Source organism: Ursus americanus, chromosome 21 (genome assembly GCF_024610735.1).
Source record: "Ursus americanus isolate L20-20 chromosome 21, mUrsAme1.1.p, whole genome shotgun sequence".
Lineage (NCBI taxonomy): Eukaryota > Metazoa > Chordata > Mammalia > Carnivora > Ursidae > Ursus > Ursus americanus.
In genome coordinates, this window is record NC_142147.1 from 33444450 (window position 1) to 33460516 (window position 16067).

Below are 16067 nucleotides of genomic sequence, written 5' to 3' on the forward strand. Positions count from 1 at the left end.
CTAACCTGCTTCCCCCCCCTCTCTGAGAAGTGTGGCTGGGTCAATGCGCCTGGGGCTGGTGTTAAGGTGTAGGGGGTTCTTCATTCTGCAAACCTCTCTCACAGATGGAACATACTTTTTGCTGTTTCCACAGAGAGACAGACCCCTGTTCTGGGAGAAATGGAGCCCAGCAGCTGAAAGGAGAGCATAGCCAGTACCTGACTCCAGACAGAAGCAGTACTCCAGGGGGCCCAGGGCCGAGGATGTGTTGCAGAAGATGGTGAAGCTTGTCAGAACGGTACCCTCCTTCGGGGTGATGGTGCAGATGGGCACCTCGGGGGGAGGCAGAGAGCTGATCACAATGGTGTCCTCCCCATAGGCACGCCCAGTCACTGCTGGGGAGTGAAGACAGAGGGTGCTTGAGGGGCTCTGTGGGTCACACAAACCACCATGCTTCAGGATCGCCCTGGCAGCTTGTTAAGCATGCAGATTCCCAGGCCCATCTGCTGACCCTGAGCCTCAGACCTCTCTGGAGGTTCTGGGGTGGGGCCCAGTAATTGGCATATCTAACAGCTCCCCCGATGCAGGGTATCCTGGGGCCTCATATTTTAAGAGTTAGTCCTTCATCCGTAAAACGGGGCTAATATTAGTAGCTTCCTCGCAGCTTTGGTGAGGAGGAAGTCTAATGGGAAGCAAAATGACTTGCTCAAGATCACCGAGCTCAAAAGGGCCATGGCCAGAATCTAGAAATGGGCTGATCCCGCCCGAAGCCTTGTTCTTTCCAGGCCTATACCTGCGCCAGCATCCCACACCCCCTGGTATTTCAAAGAGTAGGCACCTAGAAGAGCTGGGCATAAAGAGAATTTTAACCAATTAAAAATGATGAGTGTAGACCTAATCCAGAAGGTTTACGGCAAGCCTGGGAGTGTTCATTTTAAACTAGTACCCCAGGTTGTCCCAGTGTGGGAGGTCTGTGGGTCACGTTGAGAAAAACTGAATCAAATGAATCCATTAGGAAAAGAACCCATCATTTGTCTCTTTGAGAATCTACATTTCCCCCCACACTGGGTTTGTTTAAAGTGAGAATTTTCCTGGCAGGACACGCAGGCTGCACCACCTCAGAACAATCTGTCTCATCCACCCTGCATAATGCAATTCAGAGGCAGGAAACTGAGGCACAGAGAGTTTAAGTGCCTTGCCTCCCAGTTAGAAAATGGTGGCGATGGGATTAACACCAGAGCCTGCGTATGGCCCCTGACCATACAGCACTGAAGTCCCACATTTTAGGGCTTCTGGGTTTGTCTTGGTTCACTTTCTGTGGCAGACAGGATCCGTGACAAGAGACTGAGGGGAGACCTCCACACCTGTGGCTCTGATCCGGATGGCCTGGCCCCAGGTCTGCAGGAAGGAGCTGTTCAACCGCAGTGTGGAGTTGTTGCTCTGAAGGAGGATTAAAGAACTCAGCCAAAATCCATGGAATCTGCAGACAGCTGGGAGAGGCTCAGCCTGAAAGAGAGCATCACCCAGAGCCCCTGAGGCTTCAGCCAGGCTGCTGGACCTCAGGAGGGTGGTGGCTTCTCACCTCTAGGAGGCCTTCGAGATCTGTCTCTGCTGCAAAGACACCACCTGCTTTCCCCCGAGTGAGCCCAGATACCCAATTTCCATTCTGGTGTAGCTGTTTGTCTGAGATCAGATTCCCCTGAAGGAGAGCCTGAGACGGGGATTCATGTGCAGGTCATTTACTGAGGGAGGGCTCTTGGGAAAACCAGAGCAGAGAGGGAAGCAGAGTAGGGCAGAGAATGAAACTCCGCAGAGAAGTGGTTTCAGGCGGTGTCCAGCCAGCCTCAGCCTGATCCCACGGGGAGCGTTAGCCACATCACAGAAGTTCTCTTATTCAGAGGCAGGGGGGCTGGACTGTGAGACCCCCACCTCCATCGGTTACTGGCCAGCAGTCACTCCACAGCAGCTGGGGACGGGTGCGTCAGCCTGGGAAGAGGAACTGGGCTGGGGCACCCGCAGCATCTGCTGTGATGTTTCTCCTTACTTCTGCTTCCTTGCATCTGTTCTCCCTCCTGACCAATGCCCTGGTTTTCCTCTGGGGAACGCTTACCACCGTGCCCCCCCCCCACCCCGTGGGCTTTGACCCACCCCAGCTCAGTCCTGGGCCTGTGACACAGGGTCTGGTCAATCAAAGTGGGAGTGATGGCCAGTGTCCTCACCTTCTCCAGAGAGGTGTCCTCTAAATACCAGTTGAACATGGCCACTGAGGAGTCATCCCCCACGGTGACTCTGAGCAAGACGTCTTCACTGGCATTCACTGGTCTGCAGTTCTTCTCACAGCTGAGAGGGAGACAGAATGGAGTGCGGAAGCTCACTCAGGCCTCGTGGCCTGGTCCTTCCCAGGTCCTTTGCAAAGGTGGCAAAGGGCCTTTTTTCAAGTGAAAGAGGGAATAAAAGCAACCCATGCCCCAACCAAAAACAGGACATAACATCGGCCATGGAGATGGAGTGATTTGTGCCTGACTGAATTCCTATTTCATTCCCGATGAAAAATGGTATGGAGAGTACATGAAGCCCAGGGTCCTCAGATACTGTCCCTGCCTTGTAAGAATGGTCACCTTGCATGAGTCACTTAAACTCTGAGCCCCAGTGTCCTCACCTGAGAAGTTGGGGGGGAGGTAAGAGCAGACGATATTTCTGTGACTCCTTCTAGCTCTAACAATAATAAAAGAATGCTATGGTTTTATCGCAGTGACTGTGTTCCTCTAAACAAGACCGCAGCTCCCGGGGGTTCCAGCAACGCCATCCACCACTCCTTACTTCTGCAGTCCTAAGAAGGAGAGTGGCTTCCTCCTATCGTAGTCCTGCACTGTCATCTCTAGTTTGTTCCCTTTGTTTGCCCACATCTGTAAATAGACCATTTGTCCAACTCTCATCAATTCCCAGTTTGAGGGAGACATCTACTTTTTGCTGAGACCCAGCTGATAGACCAGGCTACCTTGAGCTTTCACCCTGACTCCTGTAAAAACTCAGCAATCTCCTGGAGCCCTCTCTTGCCCTCCTCCAACCTGCTCTCCACCCTGCTACCGCAGCATTTTGAAGTAAGATGTAATCATGTCCCCAGCCTGCTTGCAACTCTTGGGTGACTTTCCAGAACTCTTCAAAATCATGTCTGCGACATAACCCACAAGGTTCCACCAGAGCCAGGCCCTGCCTTTTCTCCAAGTTTCTTCTTGCCCCTCTCTCTCCTTCCATACTTGAGCCATACCACTCTCCTTCACTTCCAGCTTATTCTGTGCTCCCTCCCTTTGCTATCCAGTTTCCTTTCCAGCCCCCCTTTCCTGCCAAGCTAGTTCCTCTTCCTTCTTCATATCTCTGCTGAGGGAAGCCTTCCCTGATCCTGAGTCTGGGAAGTTGTCATTGGGATGCACTGTCTCCCTGCATTCGTTGGGGCAAATCACTGCTGACCACCAGGGAGCACTCCCTTTGAGAACTGCGACTGGCCTAAATGGTGGCGGAAGGGGTGGCAACACCGCAGATGTTTGCTCTCTTGCCCCCACCTGACTCGAGGCCTGAGTTCCAGGGGGGCGGACACATAGAGGCACTGCTCCTCCTGGTTTTCCAGCTCCCCGCCTCTCCAGGTGGCCAGGCGCAAGGTGATGGCAGAGTTGGGCGGTGGCAGGCAGGACGGAGGAAGCACCAGCTCCCTTTGGTCTGTGCGGAGCAGCTGCCTCTCAACACAGTAGCTCCACTGGGCCCAGCAATGTCCTGAGAGAGAGGGGCAAACGCTGTTATCCATCCAGGGACCCTTCTGGTTTGGGGTTTTTAGAAGAAAAGAGTCATAGATAAGAAAAGCAGCTCCAAAGAGAGAGTTTGATTTTTAAAAAACATTCTCACTTGCAGGGTGCAGAAACGGTGCTGAGGAAGGATGCTTCTGGGGAAACGAGCGGCGCTTCACCCTGACTCTGAGCAGACCTGCAGCGTACGTCCACTTCTTTTGCACCAGCCACTTGCACGGATGAATCAATGGGCAGGCATATAGCAGGCGAGTGGCCAGGAGGATATACAGCTCTGCCTGGGAGAGCATCCAGGGCAGTTTCCTGACTCTGGTGTAACTCTCACTCCACTTGGAAGTGATTGTCCTCAGCTCTGTGTCCCTGTGGGTACACTGGGGACCTGGGGACTGTATCTCCATCTGAGAGGCCGCATGTCACCTCCGGCTTTATGATACTGGCTCGGTAAGTCCCTGTATCCTTTGCCCTTCATCTCTGTTGATCAATGTTTATCTATCAATCACCTCACTTCCCCTGCCCCCCAGCATATTAGTCATTCACAAGACGTGATCTAGGGTCAGGCCATCAGCGCAACCACCCAAACTCTATAGGTGTGTCCTCTGTGAATTCTGATAAGAATTAACAGCCAAAAAGATGTCCTGAACAGTTAACCAATGGATATCGAAAGGCTTCAAAGTTTCCGTGACTTTTAACCCAGCTATTCCACGTCTTGAAATTTATTTATTTTCTCAAAACTTATTTATGAAAGTAATCACAGAGGCAAATAAAGATATAACTACAATGATGTTCATTACAACGTTGTTTATAAGGGCAAATAATTCAAAACAACCTAAATGTCCCAAAACGGGGCACAAGTAAATAAATGATCATACATCAACTAGACAGTCTATTATGTACTTAGGAAATCAAGATGGAGAAGATATCATGGCATTAAAAATGCAGGATTTATTGTTCAAAGAAAAACAGCTAACAAAAATAATATGTACAGTAGGGATGGCATTCATTTCCAAAAGAATGTCTGCCTAGCTAGGATATATCCCGACAGAAAGGAGGACAACCGTTTCTAAATAATGGGTACTGGTGCTACTCTCTTGGTTTGTCTGAAAATGCCTCCTCACTTCTAGACTCTCTTCCCAGAGACATATCAAGGGCAAGGAAGTGAAAGGAGGGATCCACCTGGAGGGGAGGAATTGTTTTTATTTTATCACTGAGGTTGTTTGTGGTGAAAATAAAGCAGATTGACTTTTAGGATTAATTACTGTTCTCAGATTCTTTACAGATAATGCATCTCCTTGTTGCCTGCCTTCAGGGCTACCTCTGCCTCGGTCTGCCACTGCTTCCCCCCTCACCCTCCCATCTCCATGGAATTCTCAATCTCTGCCCATGCAAAGTGCACAAAATGGCAGGTGTGAAGGTTAAAAAACAGCAAAGCTGACCTCTATCCATTACTTTGCGGTGAGATAGGACAGTTCCAGAGCTCTGCAGCCACCTACCACATGACCACTGGAAGCGTAAATCCTTGTCACTGTCTGGCCAGCCCAGAGTCACAGTCGTGAAAGGATCCACGTACTGACCAGGTTCCATGTACACCTGCACATCCCCTTTCTCTCTCTGCAGAAAAAGCACAGGCTGTTGAGACGCCCCTCCACAGTTGGCACCCCACCGCCCACCCCACAGCACTCTGTGCCAAGGTTAGCCACAGCATAGGGTGTGGAATGGAAACAAACCCTGTATGATCCACCTGGCTGCCCTCTAGGGATGAATCACGGGATAAGTAACTTTAGTCTGAAGGTTGAATGGAAACAGACCCTGTATGATCCTCCTGGCCGCCCTCTGGGGATGAATCACAGGATAAGTAACTTTAGTCTGAATGGGGGCTCAGTGCTAAGGGTCCACCATGCATCCAGCCGTTAACAAAGCCCGCTCTGGGTCAGGCCCCATGCTTGATTGCCAGAGATACAGGAATAGAGACCTGGGCCTTGCCCTTAAGTTTGGGAGGGAAGACAAACAAGGAAACAGATAATTAAAACACAGAATGCTAACTGCTAAAGAGAGGGGGGGCCCAGAGGATTATGAGAATGTGTAAGAGGGAAGCAGTAGGTTGAGAACATCTATTCCTGTGAAGGTTTGATAGCATTCAATTCCTGGGTTGCTTGGACTAAATGAAAGGAGCTAGTGACATGTTTCCTATTGTGTCTGGAACAGAGGAAGGCACAGAGCTATTGTGAAGGAGGAGGAGCAAGCCTGTGGGTTCTAGGAGGAGAGATTGGCAGGTATAAGGTGTGCTCCTGGAGTAAGTTCTGGTAGGACCTAATAAACGGCTAGGCCTAGAGGGCTTAGCCTGGTGTAACAGGAGACTACATGGCAGAACTCAACCCCTTAGTGGTCTCCCATGGCCTGAGAGTAAAACCCAAACCCCTTTCTTGGCACCTAAGACCTCATGTGATCTGGCTTCTCTCCATCTCTCTGTAATTTCCTACACGCTCTACCCCCCATAGTCCTCAGGCCAACTTCTAGCCCCAGCGCCTTCATATCTGTGCACCCAGAAAGCCTTGTTCTGCTTTCCAGCATGACTGACTGTCTTATCTTCAGGTTCCCACTCCAATGTCACCTTCTGAGAGGCTTCATCTGATCACATTTGCTGGGCCACCCTGTGTCGGTTGCTGTCACTGCATCCTGTTGCTTCTAGTTAGACACTTATCACAATTCCTAATGAGATGCTAAATTGTTCAGTAGTTTCACCCACTAGGCTCCAAGAAGGCAGGGACCACAGCTGTTTGTTCACCTTTGTGTCCCTAGTCCCTAACGCCAAGCCTTGAACATTGTAGATGCACAGTCTTTGTTATTAAACAAGTGCACGGGCAACGTCAACAGCAAGGAGTTGAGGACTTAGTCTTGCTGTAAAACTAAGGAACCTGGGCCTGTTTTTTAAGTTAAGCTTAATAGCTATAAATTTCCCTCTGAACATTGCTTTAGCTGTATCCCACAAATTTGGATAGATTGTGCTATCATCACTCAGAAATATTTTTAAATTTTCCTTGTGTATTTTTCTTTGACCTGTTGATTTTTTTCAAGTGTGCTGTTTAATTTTCAAGATGTCTAAAAGATATGTACATATCCCAGGTATCTTACTACTGATTTGTAATATAACACTGTTATGGTTGAAGAACATGCTTGGTTTGACTTCATTCCTTCTGGATCTCTTTTCAAATGGAAGAACCTCTGTGCTTCCTAGTATTCTGGGTATTAGCACCAACAAACCCAAACTCAAAACTAAAGCAGGGTACTTAGACATCTTTTTCTTGTGAGGTTAAGTGTTTAAAAAACAAATACTCACATTCTTTTCCTTGGCATTTGTTCCAGATGTTTCTTGCAGACTGGAAGGAGCTGTAAGCACAGTGGGAACAGGCATCAGATTTTGGTTGTTTATAAGGTTGCCAAAGAGCAGAGTCAGGGTTATGCTCAAGATGCCCTAGGGGATCCACCTGTCTTGCAAATGGGTTAGGGAAATTTGGCAAACATTCAGGCCATAGAAATGGGTAAAAACCCAAACCATCATGTCCACCATTGGACTAAAGACACCTCTTTGGATGTTAAGAAAGAGGCAGGCAGTTGCCAATGCAGATAACACACAAGATTTGGAGACAGACATGTGGGTGTATGCTGTTAATGTTTAACTATCAGTTTAGGGAAGGAGTGGGGAACTCTGATTTGTAGTGTTTGCTAATTTCTGTGGCACCAGTATTCCCACTAAGGCAGATTTCAAGCTACCAAGCTGACCTCAGTGAATGTAGAGCAAGAGATGGACAGAACCAGCTCTGAAAAGCTGTTAGGAGCCGGCCTCAGCACACCATGGTGCATTTCTGGGTCCTCTATTGGTCTCTTACTGGCTGTGTGAACCTTGGAAGGTTAGTTATTCTTTCTGAGTCTTAAGGTCCTCACCTGTTATGGAAAGGCAATCCCTATTTCTTAAGCCTCCAGGAGGGCTGAATGCTATGCTTATGTACCATTGCTTTGTAATATATATATATATATAAAGAGTATTGGTATATCAAGTTTAAAAAAATGGAAAATGTACATGCACTTGATATGCTCTGAAAATATTCAACTGTGAATATGTTAATGTCTGATTAAAGGTAGCGATTAAGATAGGAATGTGTTTTATCTGCACTGGCAGATCCATGTGAGTCTTAAGATCTGAGTACCACTGATCTTTAAAAAATTCTTTCCCAATGAATTCTCATTCAGAGAACTCTAACTTCGAAGGTCTGTAAAATTCTACAAAGCAAAGCTACGATGTCAGACACAGAGGACCTTCTTAATCTTAAGAAGGAAGAGGGTCCAGTAACCCTGAATGAAGAAATCAAGAGAAATAGTTGCTGCCTCTGATCCTGCCATGAATTAACTGAGTGACTTTTGGAAACTCATTTAACCTCTCTGGGCCTCAAATTCTATATGTGGAAAAGGAGGGCTGCGGACAGCAGGGAGGACATCTGATGTTTTTTCCCCTGTCCCGGCGTCCAGGCCCCCTTCTTTTGGTAAGAGCACTTACAGGTAACATTTTCCCTGAGGAACCATCCCTCCCCAACTCTCAAGTCCTTGGTTTGGGTGAAGCTGACTCTGCACCATGTTCCAGATGGACATATGATTCTGGTCTGCTTAAACTGAATACTACTTTCCCCTGGCCTTAGCAGTGGGTCCTGGAGGGAACATGAACCAAGCTTGGACCAGTAGAGACAACCTCAGGACTTCTGGAAATATCCACCAAGAGGCGCTCCTTCTCTAGGTTAAAGATTGAAGCCTGGGGCCATCCTGCTCCTGCTCGGGAAGAGGGAATCAGAATGAAGCCTAAGTAGAACCAAGAGATGGGGAGACAGAGATTTCTGATGAAATTGAGTGACTGGATCAAGCTGTGCCTAAACCCTGGACTTTTACTTTTCTGAGTTGATAAAATTTCCCTTTGACTTGAGCCAGTTTGAACTGCTTTTCTGTCCCTTGCTACTCAAAGAGTCCTGGCAAACACATTTGCGATGAACTTTCAGCTCTGTGATTGCTACTGTTGGTGGCCTGCCCAGCAGCCAGTACCCCGCCCTTCTTCCTGGTTGCCAGAATCCACCTTCTCCCACAAAGCTGGAGGCGCTGGATACCTGCTTTCCAGAATCCCTTACAGCTGGGGTGCATGACCCCGGCTGACAGTATCTAAGGGGGAAGATTGTTGGGGATGAGGGGGAAAATGTCCCCCCTAGTAACAAGAGCTACAGAGAGGGAAATGGGCTTGTGCAGCTGCTGGATAATGCTGGGCTGACATATGATGTCTGGAACTGCAGTGGCCATGTTGATGAAATGCAAGCCTAAGGACAAGGCAGAAGCTCTGAGGATGGCAGAACAGGACAACAGAGTGAGCCTCGTCCTTGCTGGTGACACTGAGCCACTGAACCAACCCTGGGATAGCTTACCTCCTAACTTCTTAGTATGTGGAATAATAAAGCCTTAAACCTAAAGCCACCTTGGTTGGGCTTTCTGTTGCTTGGAGCCTAAAGCAACATAACGAATACAAACTTGGATGTTTTAGAATTCTGTAACAATGGTTGAACGTTTAACTGCATATATCACTGTCCCTTAACATCTACAGAGCAAGGTAAGTATTCAGAGTTTTGTTCTGAAGAGTCCCTCACTGAATCGCAAGCAAATGCAATGCCCCAGGGGCGCCTGGGTGGCACAGCGGTTAAGCGTCTGCCTTCAGCTCAGGGCGTGATCCCAGCGTTCTGGGATCGAGTCCCACATCAGGCTCCTCCGTTATGAGCCTGCTTCTTCCTCTCCCACTCCCCCTGCTTGTGTTCCCTCTCTCACTGGCTGTCTCTATCTCTGTCAAATAAATAAATAAAATCTTAAAAAAAAAACAACAAAAACAAAAAAAAAAACAAATGCAATGCCCCAGACTCCTGGTCACGAGTTCTATACCCCCTTGCAGAAATTCCTTGCCTGTGACAGTGATGCTTCCGACTTCCAAACTTAAGTTTGAGAAGGCATTCCTCACCGTCACAGTGACCAGAAAGGTGCCTGCAATGCAAAGGGTGGAGAATTATGGCTGTTGCAATAAATTGTTTAACTTATGCTGAGACAGCTCTCCCAGCATATGCTTCTCAGATCCACTGATGTCAGCATTTGAATCTTTCATCCTCTGAGCATTTAATGAACCCCTGTTGTATACCAGGCATGGTGCAAGGCTCTGGGGACATGGAGATGAATGAAATGTGGTCTTTGTCTTCAAGGTCCTTATAGTCTAGTAGACATGCAGGAGACCAAGTGCCTAACCATGGTTGAAATTGGCATGGGGACATTGTGGACACAGAGCAGGGGGTCTCTTCGTGGATCATGATTTATGGAGGGGCTAAAGCTAAAGTCCAAAGGACAAGTAGTGCTCATTAAATTAGAGAGGAGATTCCAGCAGAAGGAAAGACATGACAGGACTTTTAAAAGATTGAGGGGTAGAAAAGAGAGAGAAGGATTTATAAGACTTATTTGGGGTAAGAGTATATTCCTCCTCTCCTCCCTCATGGGGAAGGGTGGTGGGTGCTACCTTCTGAAGTCTAGAGGGAAACTCATCAGAGGGGACCCTTAGATAAGCGGATATGTGCTCTTTGAGGTTGAGGACCCCCATGGAAGAGTTCTATACTCATGCCCTTGAAGGATGGTCTATGACAGGGGGTAGAGTGAGAGGGAGGGAGGAAAGGTCTGCATTTGGAAACAACTGCAGTCACTGGTAGCAGGCCAAGGAAAAGGTGAGAGTTTCCTACAGACCAGATGTTTGTCTTGGGGAGAGGGCATGCTGGAAGTGGTAGCAGGAATGAAAACAGAGTGACTTGGTTGGTGGTCCAGAATAAGCAGCAGCTGGGCAGATGTGGCCAGCTGAGGGAGAGGCATCACCCCAGTCCCGGAGGCTGAGGGACACAGTAGGGGCTTCAAAAGCCCATAGAAGCTCCCACAAGAGGCAGCAGCGAACATCTGCTGGGCCCTGAGAGCAAGGCCAGCCAGGACTGGGCCAAAGCCACCAAGTGAGGGCCTTCCTGTCCTACCTGGTTCCCTCTCCTTCCTCCTCACCCCCTTCATCCCTGGAGTCATCCAAATCTGTTTTTCTTGTCGGGAGAAGACTACTTATCATCTAAGAGTGAGCCAAAACCTTACAGGGCCTGCAGAGATTTTATCTATTATCCCCTGCCAGGCAACTTTTATAGAAGACAAAATTAATTTGCATTTGATTTATAGCCTATATATTGTGCATATTTTCCATTGTCATTTCATTTCATTCTGGATTCTCTCTGTTTCAGGCTGGACCTCTGACTGGCAAAGGTCCAATGTTTTTCTTCTCAAATCTGTCATTTAACCTGCTATTTCTTTTGCCAGCTCTGCTGCTGAGGGCATGGTAGCCCCACACCTGCATAGTGTTCCCCTCTTTCTTACATACCTCTGAGACCCAGGGCCAGGGACCCCCAGGGGGTGGGGCAGGGTTCTGGGTGGGCTGGAGACTCTGTGACCCTCCTCACATTCCTGCCTGCTGACCTCACCACACTGCCCTGAGGGACTCTCTGTTCTCTCCAGATTAAATGCAAATGTCTGCTGTGGTCTCCTCCCCTGGTGGTGCCAGCCAGTCTGTCACCCTATCTCTGTTCCAGCCATCATCGTGACACTTCCTCTCTTCTCCCTCCCTCTCCCACTCTTGTTTTTTTCTCTCTCTCTCCCCCAAGGGCATGGACTAGTTTCCTGAACCACACTCTCCTCTAGAAATGATGGAAAAATTGGAATACTCCAGCTCTCCTTCAGTGGTTCTCAGTGGGGGAGATTTTGCTGTCCAGGGGACAGTTGGCAATGTCTGGAGGCGTTTCTGATTGTCGTGACTTAGGGGCCTGGCGCTACTGGCATCTAGTGTATAGAAGCTAGGGATGCCGCTAAACATCCTACAATGTGTGGGATAGCCTCCACAACAAAGTATGATCCAGTCCCAAATGTCAGAAGTGCCAGAATGAGAACCCCCATGACTCTGAACTCGATGAGGGCAGATAATATGTCTCTTCCTTATCTTGTGACCTAGGCTGGATGTTGTGAACCAGGTTTGTGACCAGGACACACCGAAACTGGCTGGCAGGACACTGGATACCTGAGTCAGGAAGGGAAGAGGAGGGAAGTTTGGAAGGGGGCCCACCAACCCCAGGTACCTTCAAGAGGAACTGCCACATGGTAAATCCCAAATGGCCCCTCGAGGCTTTCTTCTTGATGGAAGAAGGTTGCATTAAGTCCTACCACTTCAAAGGTCAGCCCCTCCGGGATGCCATGAGCCACCGAGACGTTGACTAGTAGGTCCTGTCCAAGCTCCAAGTGATCAGAACCCCAGGAGGCCTGTAGCCCCGACAGAGGCTCCATGAAGTGGACTGTGATGTTTCTAGAGGGTACAGAGGTGGTGGTGTTGCTGGTGGCTCTGATCTCCAGGTGGTGCATCCCGGGGCCCATCCTTTGCTGGGCTGCTCGGTCCAGGGTCAGATTGTAGGGTAGCAGGCCACTCGGTGTGGTGAACTCAGCCAGGGTTGTGTTATCCGACAGTGCAGTGTAAGTCACCCCAGTTCCTATGTAAGGTAAGAAATATTTAAGAATGTTGACAACAACCATGCTGCAGATTGTACCGAGTTAGTTGAGACTCAAGCTCTGAGGTCAGATTCTGGATATAGCTAGGGACATAGTATAGCCATAAAGACCTGTTGAGGGATAAGTCCCAACCGCAAGTATTAACAGTGATTATCTCTGAGTAATGAGTACATGACTGATTTTTCTTTTTAGGTCCTCTCTGCTCATCTGCACATTCTAATTTATACTATGCATGTGTTACCCGTAAACTTAAAGGTTTGTAATAAAGATTTGAGAACATTTTGTTGACAGGGTAGGTCTTGGAGGGAGGAAGGCTAAAAACGGAACATCTCCCGAAGCTGATGGCTGATTACTATGTGTGACAATTAGCCCCCAGTCTTGTTCTAGGCAGGAGCAGGTGAAGCCGTTTCCTTCCACCTCCATGGCAGACTGCCTTGAACCCTGTTCCACAGGAGCACGCAGCCTGTCCACATTAAGACAGGGCTCCCATACGGTTGGGGCTGGCTGTCCTAACTGGATGCTGAATATTGTGGTTGACTTTTAAAATCTGATATAAACCACCAAATTAGGATTCTTTCCAATAGAAACCAAACGAGTATATTTCTTGTGTGAGCAATGATGACGATGCAGCTGATACTGCCGAGAGTAAGGTTAGCCGTCTGAGTCTCATGTTTACTGCTCCCTCTCCCCACACTTGGCAAAGAGCGGGCACTCAGTTATATTTGTAGAATGAAAAAATAAATGAAGGATTATTTTGGGTTTCCCAGGTGCACATAGCAGCCATCTTCAGCCAACAAGCACACCAAAACGAGTATCGTGTTTAAGGACCTGCGGTGGCTCTGTTAAGTCACTGCCGAGTGAGGCTCCAGGAGCTGCGAGGTCGGACTGAGTCATGTCCTCACCTCTGCAGCTCTGCACCATGTGGCTTACCTCAACAGGCTTCTGTCCAGATCTCAAATTGAACCTGTGCCTACAGGAAAGATGCTGCTTTTGGTGAGGATGGGTCTTAGTAGGTAGGGTCTCTATTGAGAAAAGGGATGATACTCAGAGTATTCAATAACTGAAACTGCGTGGGTCCCACCCAACCAAATAAGATGGATGTTCTGATAAACCAGAATGGACACTGTGACCAATCAGAATAGATGCTGTGACTGATTGGAAGGGACACCTTGCCTAATCAAAATGGACATGATGGCCAATTAGAATGGCCTCTGTGACCAATCAGAAAAGAAACTGGCTAATTAGAGTAGACACCAACCCTAACAGCTGCTGTGGCTATAGCAGTGTGTGTCACTGGATAGCAGTCCTGATTGGGGCAGCATCATTGTGCCAAGCTGGTCAGGGCTGGCCCCACTGAGATGGCCTCAGGCCCAGCTGGTAGCTCTCCTGGTCCTATTCAAATTCCCCCAACGAGAAGTGACTTGGAAATTCAGTTCTTCTGATGGGACTATGGGCATGCAAAAAAGGGCATTTGGAAGGCTGAGAGTAGCTTACGAGGCTTGTGACTTTGAGCCAATTTCCGAACCTTCCCTCCATTTCTTCATCTGTAAAATGGAGATAATAGTAATACATACTGGGTGGGCTAGTACATGTAAACCACTTAGACTAGTTCCGAGCACATACTAGGTGCTATTGAGCTAAAAAACTGGCTCGGTACGTGAGTGCTGTTAGTATTTACTAAAGCCTGGGTGTTAGATGGATGGATTTGGGGAAAATCAAGGTTGCCTTGACCTTGACCATTTCTGCAGACTCACCTCCATCGAGTACCACCTGAATCCACAATGGGTCCCCGAAGATAGCGCGGCAGAGAGGGCTGGCTCCTGACTTGGACAGGTTGGAACACCCAGTCACATTGAGCCTCTCCATCTTGTCTCGGATTGTCACATGCTTCTGAGCCATCACATGCCACTCCGTGGTTGTGCACTCAGCAAACACAGTGAATTCTCCAGGGGCTGTGAACTGGTGGATCACGTTGCTGGATGAACTGCCGGCAATAGTCAGTGTTACCAGTGTTACCAGTGTTAGGGACACACAAACACATGCATTCACACATGTGCACACGCATGCACTCACCTCACCTCACGCTCCCCTGCTCTGCAAAAACAAACAAATGAAGAAATAGGTGCCACTCAACCAAGCTGTTGGTGTTCATGAAGGTTACATTGAGATGTGTGGAGCACGTAGGAGTGGAAGAAAGAGAAGTGACCAGCCAGGGAGTTGAATATTTGGTTACACATCCTTTCCTCCCCCGCCCTTTGGGTCTTCCTTACTTCATTTGTTTGTTTGTTTTTTTTTTAATAATGATTTTTTATTATATTATGTTAGTCACCATACAGTACATCCCCGGTCTTCGATGTAAGGCTCGATGATTCATTAGTTGTCCTTACTTCATTTGTAAAATACTATGCCCCAGGCTACCTATCTGAGCCATATTTTCCCCATATGTAAGAAGGGATCCTATTCCAAATGTATCAGAATTATGGGTATGTTTTCCTTCTCATTTTCCCAAGAAAACTAGTTAAAAATCTCTAACATGGCCTGTAAAGACCCACATGACCTGCCTTCCTGACCTCACCCCCATCTCCTGCCACACTCCTCTGTGTCCACTCAGACCTCTTTTCAGTTCCTGGAATGTGCCACCTCCTGTCTGCCTCAAGGCCTGCAAGTGTGCTGTTCTTTGCTGGGAAGGCTCTTGCTCATCTCTGCTCACACTCATGCTGCTCCTTCCATTCTCAGCTTGAACATCACCTCCTCAAGGAAGCCTTCCTTAGGTTCCCTATAAAGGAAATGCTGTAGCTTCGCTGCTTCTCCTGGGTGACACTCATCCCTTGTGTGCTTGCTCAATCACTCTTATTTTTCTCCTCTAGATCATCAACACAGACAGTGTCTGTCTAATTCTCGGTTATAAGCCTGGCACCTAGCACAGCACCCAGCGCAGAGTGGACGCTGAGAAACATTTGACAAATGAACATATTTGTGAAAAAGTTTGGAAAACAGGAACCTAATTTTTGGTGCCAGCCACCACGGAGTAAGCCCACCATAGCCTATTTCTTCCATTGATTACAACAAAAAACCTGGGCAGATTTCAAAAAAAATCTTCCCAAGGATTCTGAAAAGTAAACAACAGCAGACAGGTGGGGAAGAAAGTAAAAACTTTAAGAATTATCCATAAAGATGGGATTTTCTTGTTTGTGTCTTTTTTTTTTTTAACCTCTTTTATCTTTTGGCTTTGTCCCTAGGGTAGCCTGAGTCACGAAACTGCACAATGACTGAAGAAAACAAAAACCTCAAGAGAAATCCCCTCTGTTTAGCCAAAGAACCAGGAAAAGGGACCCAATGAGCTCGAGAGCACAGGGACAATATGTTTTTGTTTTGTGTTCTCTTTTTTCTCCCTTGGCCCTGACCCAGGCTGTCCTCCCTCGGAGCTACATTGACTGCGTAGGGTGATGCAAACACCAAATCCCCAAGAGAAAACCCATCTTTCTAGCCAGAGAAGTGATGAAGAAAGACCTGTGGGAGCTGGAGATTGTGGAAGGAACCCTGAAAAGGAGAGATATGGAGACAAGGATCCCCCACTTCCATGAACAACCCAGCACAAACCATGACCTCACCCACAAATTATGCAGGTGCAAAACAGACCCAAAGACAGACAGCCAC

The 16067-nt window shown here is 48.1% G+C and overlaps 1 protein-coding gene across 1 annotated transcript in view; it reads right to left on the reverse strand.

The window, feature by feature from the left end:
- Nucleotides 1–16067, reverse strand: part of LOC123791343 (polycystin-1-like protein 2) — an 88757-nt gene that overhangs the window by 53434 nt on the left and 19256 nt on the right. The window contains 9 exon segments of the mRNA XM_087870637.1: nucleotides 198–374; nucleotides 1344–1485; nucleotides 2199–2319; nucleotides 3540–3747; nucleotides 5267–5384; nucleotides 7111–7160; nucleotides 9756–9833; nucleotides 11987–12391; nucleotides 14165–14385. Of these exon segments, the coding sequence (XP_087726763.1) occupies nucleotides 198–374; nucleotides 1344–1485; nucleotides 2199–2319; nucleotides 3540–3747; nucleotides 5267–5384; nucleotides 7111–7160; nucleotides 9756–9833; nucleotides 11987–12391; nucleotides 14165–14385 (1520 nt within the window).